The sequence below is a fragment of the Gavialis gangeticus genome, unplaced genomic scaffold (genome assembly GCF_001723915.1).
Source record: "Gavialis gangeticus isolate Ggan-Ray unplaced genomic scaffold, GavGan_comp1, whole genome shotgun sequence".
Classification (NCBI taxonomy): Eukaryota; Metazoa; Chordata; order Crocodylia; family Gavialidae; genus Gavialis; species Gavialis gangeticus.
The window spans coordinates 48697678-48717104 of NW_017728996.1; the positions used below are offsets into that span (position 1 = coordinate 48697678).

The 19427-nt window shown below is 49.2% G+C and overlaps 1 protein-coding gene across 1 annotated transcript in view; it reads right to left on the bottom strand.

The window, feature by feature from the left end:
* SEMA7A (semaphorin 7A (John Milton Hagen blood group)) overlaps window positions 1-19427 on the bottom strand; it is a 52210-nt gene that overhangs the window by 17129 nt on the left and 15654 nt on the right. Inside the window, exons 2-4 of the mRNA XM_019504454.1 lie at window positions 2092-2225; window positions 1060-1095; window positions 438-533 (exon numbers count right to left, since the gene is read on the bottom strand). Coding sequence (XP_019359999.1) covers window positions 438-533; window positions 1060-1095; window positions 2092-2225 — 266 coding nt within the window. The remainder of the gene's footprint in view (window positions 1-437; window positions 534-1059; window positions 1096-2091; window positions 2226-19427) is intronic.

The window sequence follows — 19427 nt, forward strand, 5'->3', positions numbered from 1 at the left end:
AAAAAAAAAAAAAAAAAAAAAAAAAAAAAGAGCTCAAGGCAGAAAGGGCTCTGAAGTCTTACAGAAAACTTTAGGAGGGAAGAGGAGTGTGATCAACACCCCTTTTGCACAGGCTGGGCAAGCGTGGAGCGATTTGCTCTGATCACAAGACAAGTAAGCTGACACAGAACCTGGGTCTCCCATCTCTTTGTCCAGCATCTTCCCCACCAGGCCATAGGTGAAAGCAAGCACCTGGGAGTCAGGACTCCTGGGCTCTCTTCCCACCTCTGGCAGGTGACCCTTCTGTGCCACCTTCCAGTCTGTGCTATAGCCCTGAAGTACACTGAGACACTAACCTGGACCTGGTGGAGAAGACTTGAGCAAAGGCTCAGAAGAGCTAGGTTCTCTTCTCACTCGCCTGAAGTGGTAAAAAGGGAGCAGAATTAAACATGGCTTACCCAGTGCCAGCAGGTGGGTTGGCAGGAATTTGTCCCGCACACTAGAATCCTGTCATTGACCTTTTCAATGAATGTGAGGTAATTGGCTTGGTCACCCTGGAAAAGAAAGGCAATGGTGAATGGTAGATACCCGCCCACTCCAGGCCCAACCTTTGGACCACTGGCAGGCACATACTCCATGTGGGTTGCTAATGGCTTTCACAAATCATCTCGTCTCATTTACTGTACCAGAGAATTTACTCAGGGAGAACAAATCGCTATCCATGTGTCCCAAACTAGGCCCTACTCTCAAGTACAGAGCTAACTTAGTCTCCTATTTAGACATTTCACATCAACACTCAGTTTTACATAAATACTCCTCACACTAACAAAATCCAGTTCTTCCATCCATCACCATCTCAATAAATGATCCCTCTTACCAACAGCCTCCCTGACTTAAACCTACGTTCTCTGATCATGGTTTGTTTAACCAATCTCCAAGTGGCTCCCTTTCAGCTCCATCTTATCCAAGGCATTTTTTTAGCCCCAGCCCTAAATGGGTCAGCAACCCTACAGCAGCTCTGGGAAGCCTCATAATATCCCTCAGTGTGATCAATCCACCCAACTAGACCTCCATACTTACACACTGTTCTGGTGCTCTTCCAGGGAAGAAGTCCTCCTGAAGAAGGAAGAAAGAGCCTCATGTTAATTCATTCCCTCTCTGAATGCTAATTGCCAACATTGACTAAACACTCTGAGCTCATGTGGCACCCACCATCTCAGCCAGAAAGGAAGACTGGTCGGTTGTGTATCCATGGCAGAGTAATTAGCCATTGAAATTCAGCACTTCCCATATGGTTCTCACATGGGAATTGGTCATTCAAAGCATACGAGAAGCAAGACTATGTAAGGATGTGTGTCCAGATCCTGAGAGAGAAACTGAAGTGAAATCTGGTCTTTCCGGAAGTGGGGAGCTCTAGGATGAGTATTTGGAGGTGCTGGATGGATCAGGTCAAGTCACTTTCAGAGGCATTTTGGGACCAAGGCTGCTGGGAAAGGCTCAGGTCATTGAGAGGTGGGTACCAATGGTTGAGTGGGAGAGAGAGGTGGAGGACAGCCTGGAGCTCTCAGAGTTATCCAGGCTTTTGAACATAGGAATCCAGAAGGGAGAGTTTGTGCTTGGCACATGAAAGACCAAAGCAGGAGAAAGGTAAAAAACCTTCCACCCTCATACACCCTTCTGCCCGCCTCATGCCATCTCTAGAAGCCTGGTCCTCCCACTTCCAAATGGGAAGGCCAGAAGAGTGACATCCTGGTAGCTCTGCCCTTGAGCACTGCTCTCCCTCGACCCAGTGACATCCCCATCTAGTCTATGTGACATCATACTTGATTCAGCAGTTCTGAATGTTGACATCACAGACCCTGGAGTGTGACCTCACTGAGCCATCTGGACAGGACCAGCATAGAGCAGGATTAAGGCACAGTATTGAGAGACTGTCTAATAACCTGCCTTCTACTCTTGGCTTTGCCACTGATCTGCTTGGGAAAAGTGGGCAAGCCACTGAATTTCTCTGCGACTCAGTGTCCCCAATGGCACCCTAAGGAATGACAGTGTTGAATGACTTATGGGAGGGCTGGGAAGTTAAAATCATGTGTGGCTGTGTAGTCTGCTTACCGTATAGTTGTCTGAGTTTTCAAAGTCAAAATAATAAAGCTTGTCCTTTCCTCCAACAAGAAGAGCAGGGTGCTCATCTTCATGGTAGAAGACTGTCTGTGCCTCGCTTTTCTCATATGAAAACCGTTTCTCCCCTAGAAAACAAAGAGAAAAGGATTCATCAGGCTTGTGTGTGGATCCAGCAAGAATGGTCTCAGACACAGATGGGAGCCCTGGATAAGGAACACACACACACAGCTCACCCACATCTAACCCTCTTGGTTAGAGGCAGTCTTGATATGAGATAAATGCAGCTGCAAACACAGAAATAGGTCAAAGATAAGGCTGCCAGCTGGAATCATTGGATATGTCCAAACAATGAGCTCTACAGTCAGGAATCCTGCCTATGAGGTTGGCTGACGGACCAGGTGCCGGAAGCATCAGGGAAACCAGGCAGCTTTCCAGTTCTGCCCAGTAAGGGTATACAGAGCTGGGATGGTATTACAGCCCCAATACCCTGCACCAATCTCACCGCTGTGATCAACAGAGAAAACCCTAGGCAAAAATCTGTACACTCAAAAAGATGAGGACACTCAGCCCAGCCCAGACCCACAGCACCGTGCACCGGCCTGCACAACAACAGAGCATGTGGATCCAGCAGCTGGGGCTTTACACTCTCTCTGCCTGCCACAAGCAAACTCTCTCACTCCTGCCCTGCCAGCTGATGCCTCCCACTTTGGACTCAGGCATAAACAGAACTACAGAGCTAAAAAAAACATGGCCAAGAGGGAGGCAAGAGGTGAAGAGAGGGGCTGCCACATCTCCCCATGACCCCAGCAGGAGAGGATGGAAGGGAGGAGGAAGGAACATGTGTCGAAGGAGGCACTCGAAGGGCAGAACGAGATCCACGAGACCAGCAACGGACTCCAAAGTGGCCGAATTATTGATCTCCTGCCCAGCCAGAGCTAACTGCCAAGTGCATTCCCGATCCTTTCAGACCTGCGTGCGCTGCTTCTTGCGGCCCCTTCCATATGCCAAGAAGAACGCCATGGAGAGTGGGCAGGAAATGGGCTGGCTTACCTCTGCCCATCTGTCTCTTTGCCCAGGGAGGAAGCTGGGCTCAGATCCTCAAAAAGGTACTTTGGCACACAAATCTCCTTGGAACCCGTGGGAATTAGGCACTTAAATGCTTTTGAGTGTCTGGCTCTTGCTTTCGGGGAGGCTGAGGAGCCCAGAGCTGGGGGCCCTGCAAACCCTGTGAAGCAGGTCACTTACTAGCCCTGCTGGGTGGATACAAGGACTTGGGCGCAGAGGGGTAAGTGCCTTGGCTTCTGCCAGAGGTGTAACCGGCCCACTCTACACCCTGGATGTTGGCACTGCACTGTGCCGGGACAGTGGCACAAGGTTTGCTGCTGTGGGATGCAGATGTCACCACCTTTTATTGCCAATGTGTGTCGTGCAGCCACTTAAAACACTGTTTTTCAGTGGCAAAAAGGAGAGAAGGGGATTAACTCTGATACCTACCCCTTCCCCTGCAGCACCCTGGTTCTGCCAGCTGCTGCCGCCAACCCCGCTCTGCCCTCCCTGTTGCTGGAGCCAGAGCCCCTACTTAGACGGTGTTTGTCAGGGAGGGAAAGAGGAGAGGTGCCCCCTAGATCCATTCTGGTGCCCTCCACCCTGTGAGCAGTAGCCAGGGCCCTGCTTGCCCACCCATGGCACTAACCATCAGACCTGTCTCGTTTTGCTGATCCAACCCTGTCCTTCCCCAGCAAAGGTGTGCTTCATGCAAGGTTCCCTCGAGCCCCTGAAACCTGCACCTTCTGCTCCAGACTCAGCAACAAGGCACCTCATTGGCGAGTCTGGAGCAGATGTACTGAGCATCACGAAACTCACTGCACCAAACAGCCCCCCCCCCAATCTTTGGGCTGTGGCTTGGAGACCTCTCCCTTCCCCCACATACAGCTAGCTTCCCTTTCTGCAAAATAACACTCCAGGGCCTGGAGGAAGAAGAGGAAGGCACTGAGGAACAAGCCTAGAGGAGCTGCAGAAACCTCATCTAGCCCCAGCTCCATGCTGAACACGGCCACTGTTCAGCTAGGGCAAGAGGACATTGGCACCATGGCCGGGGTGAAGCAAAGGTCCCTCCCCTTCGGGAAAGCATCGTCAGGAAGAGGATGGGGAATCCTCAGGATCACCTTGAGCTTCAGTAATCACCCGCCCCTCCTGGGATGCCCTCAGTCCCACACCTGGAGCCACAAGTTGCCAGGGGGATGGAGCTACGTCAGCTGCACTGGGTTCAGAGCCAGGCTCTGGGCTTCCTCTCTCCTGGGGCAAGCAGCTCTCTCACGTCACAGCTGGCTTTGTGCCTCCACCCTCCTGCCGGATCCCTTTATCCTGTGCTCCGCTCCCACCTACAGCCAAGAGGAGCTGTGGCCACAAACATGACACCCCCCCCCCCAAGGCGGGGAGATGGGCAGCTTCATGCGTGACCAAGAAAGCATACAATTGCTCCAAGAGAGGACTCCCTGCATAAACACCATTACACCCTGGGCCAGCATCCTTCAGCCTACCCCTTGCCAGCATGCAAGAGGCTAAATAAGCATGTTGCAAGGCCCACTGAATAGATTGCTACAGACTAGATCCTTCTAGCTGGTCTCCCAGATCTGTGAGAAATCTTCTTGCGCTCAGCAATTTCCCTTTCTCTTTATTCACTCTTTCCCTTAAGGACCTCCTGTCCCTGCTCCATTTTGCTAATGCAGCCTCTTGAGAAGGCCGAGATGCAGGGCAAGCAATTGCCTTTCTGCAAGAGGACAATATGGAAGTGGCTAGAAGCCTCCTCCAGAAGCTGGCTGCAAGTGTGCACTGCCTAGCAGTTCCCAGGCTGGGGGAGGGAAGATCTATGTGATGCCCCCAAAACAACATCCAACTACTGTATTTACTCACATATACACACCCTCCCCCCCCCCCCCCCACAAAAATCAGGGGGGGCATCTTAAGCAGGGAAGCTGATTTTTCATTCCTGGAATACTAGAAGAATGGAAGAACAGAAACAGGGAGATACTGCAGCCTTTCGTGCTTCTCCCCCTGCCAGCCTCAGGGAGGCATTGGATAGAGTTCCCTCTCCAGGGTCAGAGCTAGTGTTAACCCCCTTGCAACCACAGCCGCTGCGGTCAGGATCTCCTGCAGCCAGCATTCAGCCATGGCTGAAAAAGAAATATCTTTTTTCCCCTCCCTTCATTCTTCCTTCCCAAAGCTAAATGCATGCCTTATGTGGGGGGCACGTGGGGTGCAAGAAAGTATGGAATTAGATAAAGCTAATCGGTATTTTTATTGTATTGACTGGCTTAGAGGTCAAGCTCTGAAAGGGCTCCATGCTCCTAAGACCCCCTCCAGGAAGGCAGGACTTTTCAGGGGCGTCCTGGCTGCAACAAAGCTCTAGCATAAGCAGTTTGCCTGCCCTGAAGATCCTGCTGTCCATTACATACTAGGGATCTGCAGCACTTCAGCTACCCTCTGGGCTAACAACCCAGCCCTGGATGGGAGAAGCTTGTCTTGGTGCTGCCTTTGTTTGGCATGTCACAGGCAGTCAGCTCCCCAGTCTCCTATTGCAGTACCAGCATTAAATATATATCTCACTCTTAGGGCTTGCTTTTCTGCAGAGCTACCCTTGGGTCCACTCCAGTTAGCAACTAATTCAGCAGCCAAGCACATTATGCGGAACAAGGATGATAGAGCCTGGACAAGCTGCCAGGGTGAGGCTATTAATCACTGACATGGCACGTGTCTCTGTTTACAAATCTGTAAAGGCCAAGCAGCACACGACCAGAAATTCCTCCTTGCCTGGAGCACGGATGAGCCAGCAATGAGCGTGCCGAGTGCCTGCCTAGTGTGGCTGCCACGGCCAGCAGAAAGGGAGAAAAGGTTTAATGGAGCCAAGGGTTACAGGCTGCTGGGTGCTCTGCAGGCTTCGTCCTCAAGAGCAGCTGGGACTCCAGAAAAGTGAACTTCCTCACAGCAGTGCCCTAGCTGTGCCACTCAAGACACCAGCTGTGATAGCACCCTCCAAAGCATGGTCATGCTGGGGCCAGCTACAAGCAAGCCACTGCTGCATCAGCGCCCCGCCAAGACCCCAAAAGTGCCAGAGTCCTAGGCGCTGCCAGCCTCTTCCCTATACAGCAGCAGGCAACACCATCACCGAGGCAGTGTGGATCCTTTCCATCACCACACCAGCCCTTCCCAACACTCCCACTCCCTGCTACAACAACTGAAGAACTCATGTTAAATCGGCAGGCTAAGGACAGGGATGGCACAACAAAGGTGCACAATCCCTAAATGCAGGTGCTCTCTGCACCAGAGTGGCCTATGGAGGCCCAGCCATGACCTGAATGCTGGAAGCTGCAGTGGAAGAGGAGAGGCTGGGAAGTTCTGGGAATGCCCTGGTCATCCCCCAACACTGCCACTGTTTAAGACAGGAAAGACTGTACATGTCCTGCCACACCAGGGAAAGGGTTGTTACTGGGAACTGGATCTTCCCCACGCTTAGTAGGGGAGGCTTGGGGGCCACATTGGGAGAGAAAGGACGGCACTGAGCTCAGTACCACCCTAGTCCCCAAGTCCTTCAGGGGTTTGAGGAGGATGTAAAACACTCTCCACTGAAACTCTCTTCTCCACCACCTCTTGGGAAGCAATATCTTTGGCTGTGACAGGATACTGGGCGAGATGCACCAAGGGTCTGGCCCAGTACATGGCAGTTCTCATGGCCTTGCCATCTGCAGAAGCAAGAAGTGCTGTATTAAACATACACGGCAGCTTCAGTCTACATTGCATTCTGCCTTTCCCTTCCAGAGCCTGAGCTTCCCCTGCTCAGCCCTACCCACCTGTCTCATTACCCCAGCCACCATTCAGTGCAAGCAACCACTTTCCAGCAGCTAAGCTTGCCACAGCTAACCGTCACCCAGGTTGGCCAACACAAATCACTTGAGCCATTGCACTGCATGCAGCAAGACTTTGAAACAGGATGTTCTGTAGCTGCAAAATCCCCCTTGCACAAGGGACTAGAGGCAAGTAGCACTCCATGGAACTGACCATTTACAACTAGAGAAAAATTCCTGCCCCCTTGCCATGCTATTGCTAACCTGAAGCCACCCACAGTGCCCAAGCACAGAGACTAAGTGACTGGTGCAAAGACTCACAATGAATTCACTGGCAGGTAGAAACCAGTGGCCCTGACATTTAAGTAGCATTGGGCAAACAGAACAAAACCTTGAGTATGTATTTGCATCTGCAATAAGTTTGCCCCAACTTTGTTCACACATCCCCTCTTTACCTTCACTTGCTGTGAATATTCCAGCAAAACAAGCCTTGCTGGTGTGAAGGATCTCCCAAAAGCAAAATGTTAAGCTTGGACTTCTACAGGAAACAAATTTGGAATCACAAAGAACATGCCACCACCCTCATTAAATTTCAAACTGTGAATTTCAGATTTGACACCTCTACATGCCATCTGCATTGCTATGCATTAAATAGCAGAGGGCATCCAATCCACAATCTGAATCTCATCCCATGGTGCACATAACTGATCCACGTCAACACCTACTGCCACTATTCACAAGTCAGCAACATACTAATGAATTTCAGGCAAAGGGCATTTTGCTGAACTAAATCATTGCATTTCTTTCTTTTCCTGGACGGCTGACCAACAGCAAAAAGGGCCTATTTTTCATACATCATTCATTACTATTTAACTTGTTCCATTCCCAACCTTGGATCACACTGCCCCTTACACAAAGGCAAAGACACATGTATATTATAGCCTGCCTTCATTGCAAAAAGAATAAATGTTGCATGCTTACAACAAATTATAGTTACATAGTAGTTAGGGGTCAGAAGGGACCTAAATAGATCATCTAGTCTGACCCCCTGCCACTGGCCGGAGCACATGCTGGGATCACACGACCCCAGACAGGTGTTCATCCAACCTCTTTTTGAATTTACCCAGGGTAGGAGCGAGGACCACTTCTCTAGGCAGTTGGTTCCAGATCCTAGCCACCCTGACAGTGAAACAGTGCCTCCTAATCCCTAACCTGAACCTATTCTCCAGCAGCTTCTGGCCATTGTTCCTTGTCACCCCAGGTGGTGCTGGGGGGAATAGGACACTTCCTGTTTGCTGCTGATCTCCCCTAACAAGTTTGTAGGCAGCCACCAGGTCCCTCCCCCACCCAACCTGCTGGAAAACAAGGCAATAAATAGAAGGAAACAACTAGTTTCTCTTCCAAACAGCTAGGATGAAAACAGTCATTTGCTGGCGCCAAGCACTGTTTGTTTTCCTTTTGACCGGCTGCTTCCAGAGAGCAGAGTAAAGGTGCCTAACCAAAAATATTCACAGTTCACTAGCCCAAACCCAGAGAAATTTTACTTGTGGTTGTATTTGCTCTCATCAGCAAAAGGACCTGGCATGGGGACCTCCGAGAAGAATCTTAGTGGTTTGCTGAAGTGGCGCTGGTGCTCTTCCCTCCAGCTCCGCACCTAAAGGCTAGATCCTTGCTGAAGCCTCCACTTCAGTGTCACAGTGTCTACAATGCAGGCATCCGAAGGTGGTCTGAATAGGTGGGTTAGAGGCCCTATACAAAAGGGTTTTCAACTTTGCTCCATTTGTGGACCCCATAAGAAGTGTCAAATGGAGGTGCAGACCCCTTTGTAAGTGTGGGTATTCACATACCTTTGATTGATCACACTCATCCCTTGCGGATCCCTTAGACTTAGTGTGCAGACCCCCAGGGTTCACAGACCACAGGTTAAAAGTCACTGCCCTATACCAAGACTGAAATGATCTATATTTCTCCTAACGGTAATTCGGATTGTTTGACTGCTTGGCAGGGAGTTCAGTTCCCACAGCTAACCAGTATGAATCCTAGGCCCTGGGGTGAGTGTGAGCTCCTCCTCTTAGGGCTACAGTGGAAGCACATCTCATTCTGGGATCCAGAGCACCCAGGGGTGGGCACTTAACTGACAGCAGCATTGACTGAGGCCCTGCTCTGCTACAGCCTCTTGATGTTACCCTGCGCAAGTCACACAGTCTCTCTGGAAAAGAAGAGATAACAGCATTACCCTGGCTTACAGGGAGGGTAATGGGGTTAACTCCAGTGAAGAGCGCGAGGCACTCAAGACCCTATGGGACATGGGGAGTGTATACATAACATAAATAGACCAAGTATAAAAGTTGAAGTCTTGTCCATTTGTTTTCTTTTGGAGATCCTATGGCTTTCTGTGCTAAAATGTATCCTGGTCAAATTCCAGGATAAAGCAACTTCTGTATTCCTCCTTTTAATGCTAGTCATGCAAAGCTACGGGCATTCAGGGGCTATCATGATCCACCCCAGAGACAGCTGCAATTCAGGGATAGGTGAACAATCCTGGTTCACACAGTCTGTAAAGCACAAAAGATATCCCTCTGGGGAAACGTTGTTAGACAAAGATTTAGGAGATAAAAATGTACCAAAACCACTTGCTGCTTTTCAACCCACTGCCTAGAACGGACAGTACCGGATAAAGGGAGTCAAACTCAGCCAAGGGAAGTCAGAGTGGAAGAGCTGTGGCTCCAGGAACAGCCTGAAATATCTAAAAGAGCCCCTTACCTCCTGGGAGTGCTCGACTCCAGTTTCTAATGCCCCATCAACTCTTTCTGAACTCTTGGCTGGCATTTTCTTCATTTTACACAAAACCCCCAGTCAGCAGAAGAATCAAGGGAGCGATTGTCATCTCATTTGCTAAGCACGCAGGGCAAATGGGTAAATGAAAAGAAAGCTTTGTGCTTTGCAGGGGAAATGGGGTGAGTACCACGATCTGTGTCACAACAAAAATACAGAGCAGGAGCCAAGAAGGGGATGTGCCATGGGAGCGTCTGTTGGGTGAGGTAATGGAGAAGCAGACAGAGGTGTTTTCACAAGAGAAGAGCGAATCTGATAATTAACTAACTAACTCAGAGCAACCCATCCCAAGAGTACATGATTCTGCACCTTACTATGAAGGAACACACACACACACACACACACACACACACACACACAATAGGAGAGTTGCACAAATTAAACTACTATATTTTCTCACATACAAAATGAACCTCCCTTTCCCCCAAAAGAGTGTGCACATGCACAGGGCTGCTCCAACCATTACGCAAAGAAGGTGGTCACCTAGGGTACCAAAATTTGGGGGCACCAAAATTATACGCAAAACAAAATAACAGGAACATCATTCTAAATAACAGCCCTGGCTGGCTACGGCTCCATTTTGGTCTCAGACCTTTGGTTTGGTAAGGGGAGAAAGACCTCTGAAAAGATCTCAGAGGTAAAAGTTCGTTCTAGACTTCTTATTTTCCTCTATTGGAAGTGGTGGGGGTGCTGAGGTACACAGTTCGCCAAGTACCTTTGGACCGGCCCTGTGAGTGCATGGGTGGTGTATGGTGTGTGCGTGTGAAGCAGGGAAGCTGTTTCTCTGCCCAGAATAGAAGCACCGTGCTACAATTCCTTTTCCATAGCACAGTAGCTGTGCTATTACTGGTGAGACAGCTGAGGAAGTCAGTAGACTTAATGGATCATTGTTTTCCAGTTAACAATTGTCTCTTCCTTTTAAAGGCCTTGATGTTCCACTATTCAAGCTGACCTTTCTTAGGGCAATTTGGTTTCTGCTTGCTGTTCCTGATCTCTCTTCCTATTTCAGAGTCTACTAAGAGGAGGATGCCTCATCTGAGGATTAAGCTCTGTTCCTGCTCTATGCAGCCATAACAAAAAGATTTTTCATGGGTTCATAGATTCATAGAAGTAGGGTTGGACGGGACCTTGTAGATCTTCAAGTCCGACGCCCTGCCCTGGGCAGGAGAGAAAAACCCGGCTCAAATGACCCCAGCCAGGTAGATGTTGAGCCTCCTCTTAAAGACCCCCAGGGTAGGAGCCATCACCACTTCCCTTGGAAGTTGGTTCAAGATCCTAGCTGTCCTGACCGTGAAGTATGGCTTCACTGATGTCTAGTCTAAACCTACTCTCTAGCAACTTGTGGCTGTTATTCCTTGCTACTCCGGGGGGCACTAGGGGGAACAAGGTCTCTCCCAAACCCCGCTGGTCTCCCCTAGTGAGTTTAAAGACAGCCACCAGGTCGCCCCTCAGCCTTCTCTTGTGTAGGCTGAACAAGTTCAGGTCCCGTCACCTCTCCTCATAGGGCCTGCCCTGCTGCCCCCTGATCATGCGAGTGGCCTCCTCTGGACCCCTCCAAGCTGTCCGCATCCCTCCTGAAGTGCGGCGTCCAGAACTGGACACAGTACTCCAGCTGCGGCCTGTCCAGTGCCGCACAGAGGGGGAGGATCACTTCCTTGGACCTGCTTGAGATGCATCTGTGGACGTAGGACAAGGTACGGTTAGCCCTACTGACCATGACCTCACATTTTTGGCCCATGTTCATCTTGGGGTCAGTAATGACTCCAAGATCTCTTTCTGCCTCCGTGCTCTCAAGAAGGGTTTCCCAGCTTATACGTGTGCTGCTGGTTCCCACTGACCAAGTGCTGCACCCTGCACTTGTCAGTATTGAAACCCATCCTGGTTTTGTTAGCCCACCCCTGTAACCTGTCCAGGTCCTGCTGTAATCTGTCCTTCCCTACTAGCGTGCTCACCTCATCCCAAATCTTGGTATCATCAGCAAATTTAAACAGGCTGCTTTTCACCCTGTTGTCCAAGTCACTAATAACAAAATTGAACAGTGCAGGCCCAAGGACCAAGCCCTGGGGGACCCCACTGCCCACTTCCCTCCAGTGCACAGTAAAAGGACAACACCCACAGTCACCTGAATTCCCCCCATCTGCATCTCCTTCTGGGTCTGGTAGATGGAGACCTTGGTCAGGAACAGAAGGATGTTGACCCGAAGGTCAACCTTGGTGAGATAACAGGATACTACATTAGATGGACCTGTAGGCTGGCCTGGGATGGCATCTCTCATGTTCTTAAGAGGAGAGCAGAGATCTGGCCCCTCTAAAGTTTCCTGACAATAAAGTGGCTAACGTGTAGGCACAAAGCACTCTAAAAGGTTTGTTATTAGCTTATCTGGCTACAGAGCCAGATATTAGTAGAATTATCCATTTATTTCACTAATGCTTGTGAAAGCATTTGAAAGCTTCCTAGACTGGAAATTATTGCTCTTTCTTGATCTATTACTGCAACTTCCTCATCCTATTTCAGAACTTCCCCCTTTTCTTTTTTTAAGCAAAAGAAGATAAATTATAGAAGAATCATTAGTTTTGGAAACCTCTTCAGGCAAAGAGTGCAGGGTCCCAGTCAGGGAAATCCCTCCTTTTCATAGTATATGTAAAATGGGCTTAGGGGGGACCCCTTAAAATGAAAACAGTGACATGGTCTATTTGTAGGACTAGGGGAAAAAAAAGTTTGTAATCACAACAGCAGTTTGTAATCAAGTTTGTAATCTTGTGAAGTAGAGCTATTATCTCCCTCTGGCAAATGAAGAAGTAGCACACAGAGAGGTTAAGTGACTTGCCTCAGGTCACACCCAGGAAGTCTGTGGCAAAGCATGGACAACCTAAGGTCAAATGAAAGTCCAGCTAGAATCTTAACCAATAGTTTACCCGTGTACATTATGCAAGCAGGTCTCTGTAGACAACAGGCCAGCTGCTCCAACAAGGACTCTGCAAACAGGTTACTTTTGTCACCAATCATTGCCTTTGTGCTGTCAAACATTTTTATGGCAGCAGAAAGGCCAAGCAAACAGATATCTATTCCCCTTGTCGTGCTACAAACATGGCTGGGGTTTCTCTGCTTAACACTGGTGCAGCTCAGAGATCCTGGGTGCGTGGCTCATTAAGCACAGAAAGCCCCGCAGGTGCTCCCAGGGCTTGAGGGGCCTGATCCTGTGCAGGAGTTCCCAGGGTGCACAAGACAGGGACCCCTCAAGCCCTGGGAGAACACACTGCCTATTGTCTCGCCCGCTGATGCTGCAGGACAATAGGCATCTGTTTCTACCCTTAGAGACATGGCAGCCTGCTGTCAGTGATTTGGTTACTTAAGGGCAAGCAGCATCCAGCTATCAGAAAAAAGAGACACATGATGTTTTCCCTTTGCCTTTTGCTTTGCTGAGACATGAGTTTCTGTCCTAGTTGCAGTTCCCTCATGAGTGGGAGTCTGTGTTCAGTTGAGGACTCTGCACACTGGGATGCAGGACTCAAAGCAAGTCAGTCAGGCACAGGCAAGGGGCTACTAGTCTCTGCCCTCTCTAACCCTAACATGGTCTGGTTTCCTGGTTTTGCTTAGTTGGGTGCTGGAGGCAAGTTTATCACATCTCCCATCAGCAGTTTTGCCTTGAAACACAGCTGCATTGAAATAGCCCTCACTTACTCAGCAGCCCTGATGAGCGAGATGGAGCCGGTTTTGCTGTGCTTGGTCCCAGGCATTGGGCAGAGTCAGCACAGCTGCGAGTGGAAGGAACAGGGAACAAGTGTGCCTGGGGTATGGACCCAGCTGGGTGCTGACCTTCTGACACCTCCCGATGGATAGCTGAGTCTGTGCCCCAGGTGCACTAGTTTCCTGCTTCACGCCCATCTGACAGCAGGAAGGCTGCACAGGTGTCACCCAAAGGTCGCCTTTGATCCACAGAACCCCTTATCACTCTGCTTGGCTCTCACGGGAGTTGGCCAGTGGGGGACAAAGAGATGCCACCTCCCTGTTAACTGGCATAATAGGATGTGGAGTCACCCAGCCAGTGACAGAGGTATTCACCTGGCGAGCAAGGCTGTACTTTGTGCAAAATAGGCCTAGGAACAAGAGGAAGGATTCAACATGCCCCAGCCCAGCCCTGGGCCCTGCTAGGATACAATAAAGGGACCAGAAAAGTCTCCTACCAAACAGAGATAATTTGTCCAGGGCAGGCACTGGAGAACTACCAGCTTCCCAGCACAGGGATTGTTTTAGGTAGCATATCACTGGCCTCCCCCTACTTTACATCAGTAGCTGCCTTGGCCCCTGGTACAGGCCAGAATCAAAAGGATTTCGAGCAAAATAATGCTACCCTAGCTTCAGCACCTATCTATCCATCCCCCTTCCTGCCAGACTTGGCAGCACACAGTCTCTCCCAGCATATTTCGTTTTAACCCAAGGCAGTAGATTAACAGTTTCTCACGATCACTTTGCACCTGTTCTTTGTTTAGCAAATTCGAGGGCCATGGTCTTCCCTCACTTCAGAAAGTACCAGGACATTGTCTGTGCCCCATGTTTCTCCATCCTCTTGCTTCTTCCTTCAGCTGCCAGACCTCTGTTATACTTCCCCAAGTAGTGGGGAAAGCCAGTTACTTTACCCCTTGGGCTTCCCATTTGCCCTCTAGCCCACCCCAAACAGGCCAGGATGACTGGGTTCCAGCCCTGTCAGTATGATGGCCACCATCTCGACCACAGCCTACAGGGTGACTTGGACCTTTCAAAGCTCAAAGTAGCAACTGCTCCCTCCTGAGCCAAAGGGACATACCTGTCAAGATGAGGCTGGAATGGACCCCTATCCTCCATGCACTGGATACAGAAGGATTTATAAAACACATCCCCAGGTTATAACCACACCTCTGTGCCAGTGCCAGTTTGTATTTGTATACTTTAGGAGAGCACTAGTGACCCTTTGCCCTGGGATGCTGCATGGACACAGTGCTTGAGAGAGGCAGGGAGATGGTGCCTTTGAACTGAGTCTTGTTTAGGAGAAAGGGCATGGCCCTGGGCCAGGATTGACCATTCTTCATCCTGGAAATCCTGCAATACAGGTAAGAAGTGGAGACAACTTCCTGGACCAGTCCTCCAGTTAGCCTGGTCCCTTCCGCAGTGTTGTACGTATGGAGAAACTCAAGTTAATAGGGGAAGTCTACATAGGTGAACCCCTCAGACTCTACTAGAGCACACAAGGTGGTCACTAGCATCAATAGCTCCTGTTTACAGGTGGGGAAACTGAGGCACAGAGGTGGGGGACATGTCCAAGATCATGCAGCAGGCAGAGCTAGGAAAAGACCCCAGGTCTCCCCAAGTGCAGCCTGGTGTGCTGTCCACTGGACAAAACTGACTGCTTTCACCTCCATCCACACTACAAGAGGGCAGGGGCATCATCCCCCCAGGCAGCACAGAAAGGCCAATTTCCCTTTCCCCGACCTTTACATCTCCCACGGAGAGATTCTCATGAGAATGCAGTCTCCTGCCTCGCCACCCGTCACCAGTGGGGTGGGGGAGGCTGGCATATCAGGGCTATTGCTTATCAGTGTTTCTTTGCCCTGGATTGTTTGCAGCCATCCCAGCCAAGGCCAGGGCTGTAGCTGTGTCTACACTTGTATCTTTTCAGGGACAAATTCCCAGTGGAACGATAAGCCAGTAACTCCCAGCGGCAGCCCAGAAGGTCAGATATTTTTCAGAAAGCAGGATCCTGCTCTGCTTCACAGCAAGAGAAGTGTTTTCTCTGGGAATGCTTCAAATTCCACAGAGGCAACATAAAAATCACAGTGTCCTATCCTATGACTGGACACTACGAGGAGACTGATGATCTGTTTAGTGCCTGACTGACTGAGCTCTGCAAGGGTCCAACTGCAGAGTCAGGGCCCTTGAGATAAGTGTGACACCTGCCCTCAAAACCTTCTAGCCTAAGCATGCAGTCAGGAGAGAGAGATATCAAATATCCAGGGATGAGGCTGCCTTATAACACTGGTTCTCAACCTTTCAAAATGCAAGGCCCCCCTTGGGAAATGCCAGCTCTGAGTTTCACTTGTTTTTAACTGCAGGAAATATAAAGTAGTTCTTCTGCCATTAAGAACTCAGAAAGACCACAGCAGCTCCGCCTGTTTTTAACACCACAGATTCCTATTTGAAATCTTGGGGTTTATTTTGTGAATCATGAGTAGGTGGTTCAGCATCTCAGTGTCAGTATTGTGTGGCACCCCAGCCCCCAGACCTTTGAAAGGATCTCAGGTCACCCCATGTACACAACGCCCTACTTCAGAATCACTGCCCTTTGCCTGCCTTCCCAGCAACCCCAAGATGCCCAATTTCTTCCCAGCAATATTAGAGACCTGACGAGCTTTCACACGTCTACCTCTCCATCAGCAAGGCTGTAATGGTGTGAGACAGAAGGCTTCCAAATATTCTGCTTTGTCTACTGCACCTTTGTTGCGACAGGACATACCAGCTGCAAGCACCTTGGCAGGAGCCAGATGGGGGTTAGACTACAGAATAGAAAACAATGCATAGAAATCAGATGCCAGGACACTAGTATGCCAGCTTGTGTATCAAGAGGGAGCAGCCCATGCGCTGCTGTTTTGGAGCGCTAGCTAAGCAACAGCAGGCTTGGAGGGGTCTGTCCTCCTAAGCAGGTTGTTGCAAAGTTGCCTCTGATGCGGGGGGGCGGGATATTGGACCTTGTGAAGCATAGAGCATTGGCCAGGATAGTGGGCTAGAGGGACCATCTGTCTGATTCAGGCATAGCAGGTCTCATATCCCTGATATATTAATGGTAGGACTGAGCTGGGAGTGACTCACTAAGGATTTCCATACATTGGCATTTGGTTTTTCCCCAAGATCTCCACTGAAATAAATGAATCCATTAACATGGAGAGCCTTGGGGTCTCCACCTCTAAGGCCACCTACCTAATAAGATGCCTCAGAGTCATAGACTGTGGGAGCCCTGGGTCCTTAGCAGCACAACATGCAGGCTGCTGAAGCTGGCTAGGAGAACCAGGAGGAGACTGGCAGGGACACATTGGAGCTCTGGCCAAAACGACCCCATCTCCATGGAACACCGATTCCAAGGAAACATTCAATCAAGTCTGGAGAGAATTAGGTTTCATATTAAGCCATCTACAAAGCAGCACCATTCAGCTGAATATAATAAAGGATGCAAGAGGGCAAGTCTGTGGTCCCTCCAGCTCAGCACCCCAGCCGATAAGAGACTAAGATTAGATATTAAGGTGTTAACAACAGGCACCCAATCTTCCTAAAAGTCCTTCCTTCCTGGACAGCTGGGAAACCAATGAAGCATGAACACTGACAGTCCCAGTAACTAGGATCTGTCTTCCATACCCAAGTATTTCAAAGGGGTAACCTATAACTTAGCTCCCAGAAATGCTGGGGGTATACTGTGAAGGCATCAAACTTTACTGGGCTGATTTTCAAAGCTGCTGAGCTGCATTCGGTTGAGATGAGAGTATCCAGCACCTTTGGGAAAAAGAGGATTAAGACACACAATCTGCTTGTTATTACTTCACTTTTATTCCCTAGTAAAGTTCCCAGGGACTCCCTGTCTAGCTGCTGAGCAAAAAGCCCCCTGCCTCAAAGAGCTTTCAATCTAGGAGTTGCATACAACCAGGGGAACTGGAGGATCTGTACCAACAGGCAGAGAAAAGGGGCTCCAGGGACTAGCATTAGCTCCTGCTCCATTGAGAAATAACTCAAGGATCATAATATGCATCTAGAACCTCACCAGGGGCAGGTAGGTTGAACCTCACTGTAATCTCTCAGCCAGATGGTAACTCATATGATGCCAATCCCCTTCTGCTTAGCTCACTCATCCACAGATTTATTGCATCCTGTAATAACTTCATCCAGATTTGGTTCTTGCTGTACTTGATGACCAGGTTGTGAAAAGAAAGGAAGGAAACACTTTCTGGTTGTGTGACCAGCTTCAGTAAAATGCAGTTGGGATTAGCTTTGATGAATCATGGCTTGGCCATGTGTGTTTCAGAGCAAGTGCCACCTCAATTCAAAGGGACATAAGGATAGGGTACACACTATGAGAACACTACACACACCTTACATCCTTTTCCTGGGAACTGGTCACACATGACTAAGTCCTTATGCATCAGCTGTCAGCCATTTAAGGGGGTGATGAAGTACTATTTGCATTCCAGGACTGGAAGTCAGCTTCCTATTGTAGTAGAAACACAGGGACACAGAATCTGAAAGGAACTCCTGCCATTTCAAAAAACCAAAACTTTTACGTATTTTTTAATGCACTTAAGCCCCAGCACAATCTTGACATATCCAAGTTCATCTCCCTTTAGACTGAACACACAAACACTGGATGCATGATAACTCAGGAACACTGTATTGTCCCACCCGACAGAATGCAAGCCCCTTGGTCTAAGTTTATACACACTGGGATCCAGCATACAAACAGTAGGAAAAGAAAGCAGGACTCCTGGTTCTATCCTGATATGTGAACTTAGACCAGTCTCTTCTCTGTTCTGTGCCTCACTTTCCTCCCCGTACACAAATAATGTTGACCCACATTTGCAAAGTGCCTCAAGACAGACGGGTGGGTCTAAAAGCGTTCCTCCTCTATAGCTCAAAGTACTGCTACTTATTCCATACTAGCTGTGCAAGCATTCATACTTTAAGTATAGCTGCCTAAATGAGGCAGGCTGAAGGGCACAGGGTCCCTTTCAGTGGAAGTGACACTGAATGCAAGTTCTCCTTGTTGTGAAGGCATGGGGATTTCTTGTTTTGGTAGCCACAAGGAACCAGAACAAAAAACAAAAAAATTACATAACAGCTACAGGCATGTAAACCCAAAACAAACAGTACAGTCAGGGCATGGGCAGGGCAAACAGCGGAAGGATCTGAACTAACTTAAATGGTGTTCCTTGCCAGCAAAAGGTTTGCTGAGCCATCCCTTGAACTATGGAAATAAAGACACAAATCAGGTTCTATAAGTTCCCAAGTTTAGAAATCTCAGGAGGAAGCAGAGCAGCTTCAACACCAGACAGATTCTGGTACCGTGCAAAACCAAGAGACTGCTACAAATTCAGTTGCGTGAGTCCAGATGGATTCCCCGCACACCACAAAATGTACAGCCTTCCCCATCTGGGACTCCCGTTGGCTCCCCAAATACCCATTCACAATCTCAGTACAAGCCACTTCCTTGGGAAATTATTCTGAGTTAATAAAATTAAAACCCCACTTTGGTTAATTTCCCAAACGTCAGAAGTCATCTGTAGACTTGTCCATAGTCCCCTCCCAATCCACGTGGACTTTAAAGAGACCAGCACAGAGCCCTGTAGTGAGAATACCACTGGGAATCTCCAACATGCAGAAGAGAGGAGAAATGCCAGTGTGGGCAGGAAGAGTTTGGCTTGCAGAAACAGACTTTGTCTATTTAAAGTCTATCCTTGAGGGATGAAGTGGAATTGAAGCTGACGCAGGCAGAGATGGAATAAATGCAAGGAGAGGAGAAATACAGCATTGCGGAGTGTTTCTATGTGGCCAGACTAAAGGGGGATTGAAATATTATCCCCATGAAGGGCTCCAGGCCAGTGTTTTCCATAAAAAGGCTTGTTTAGAAACAAAAGCCAG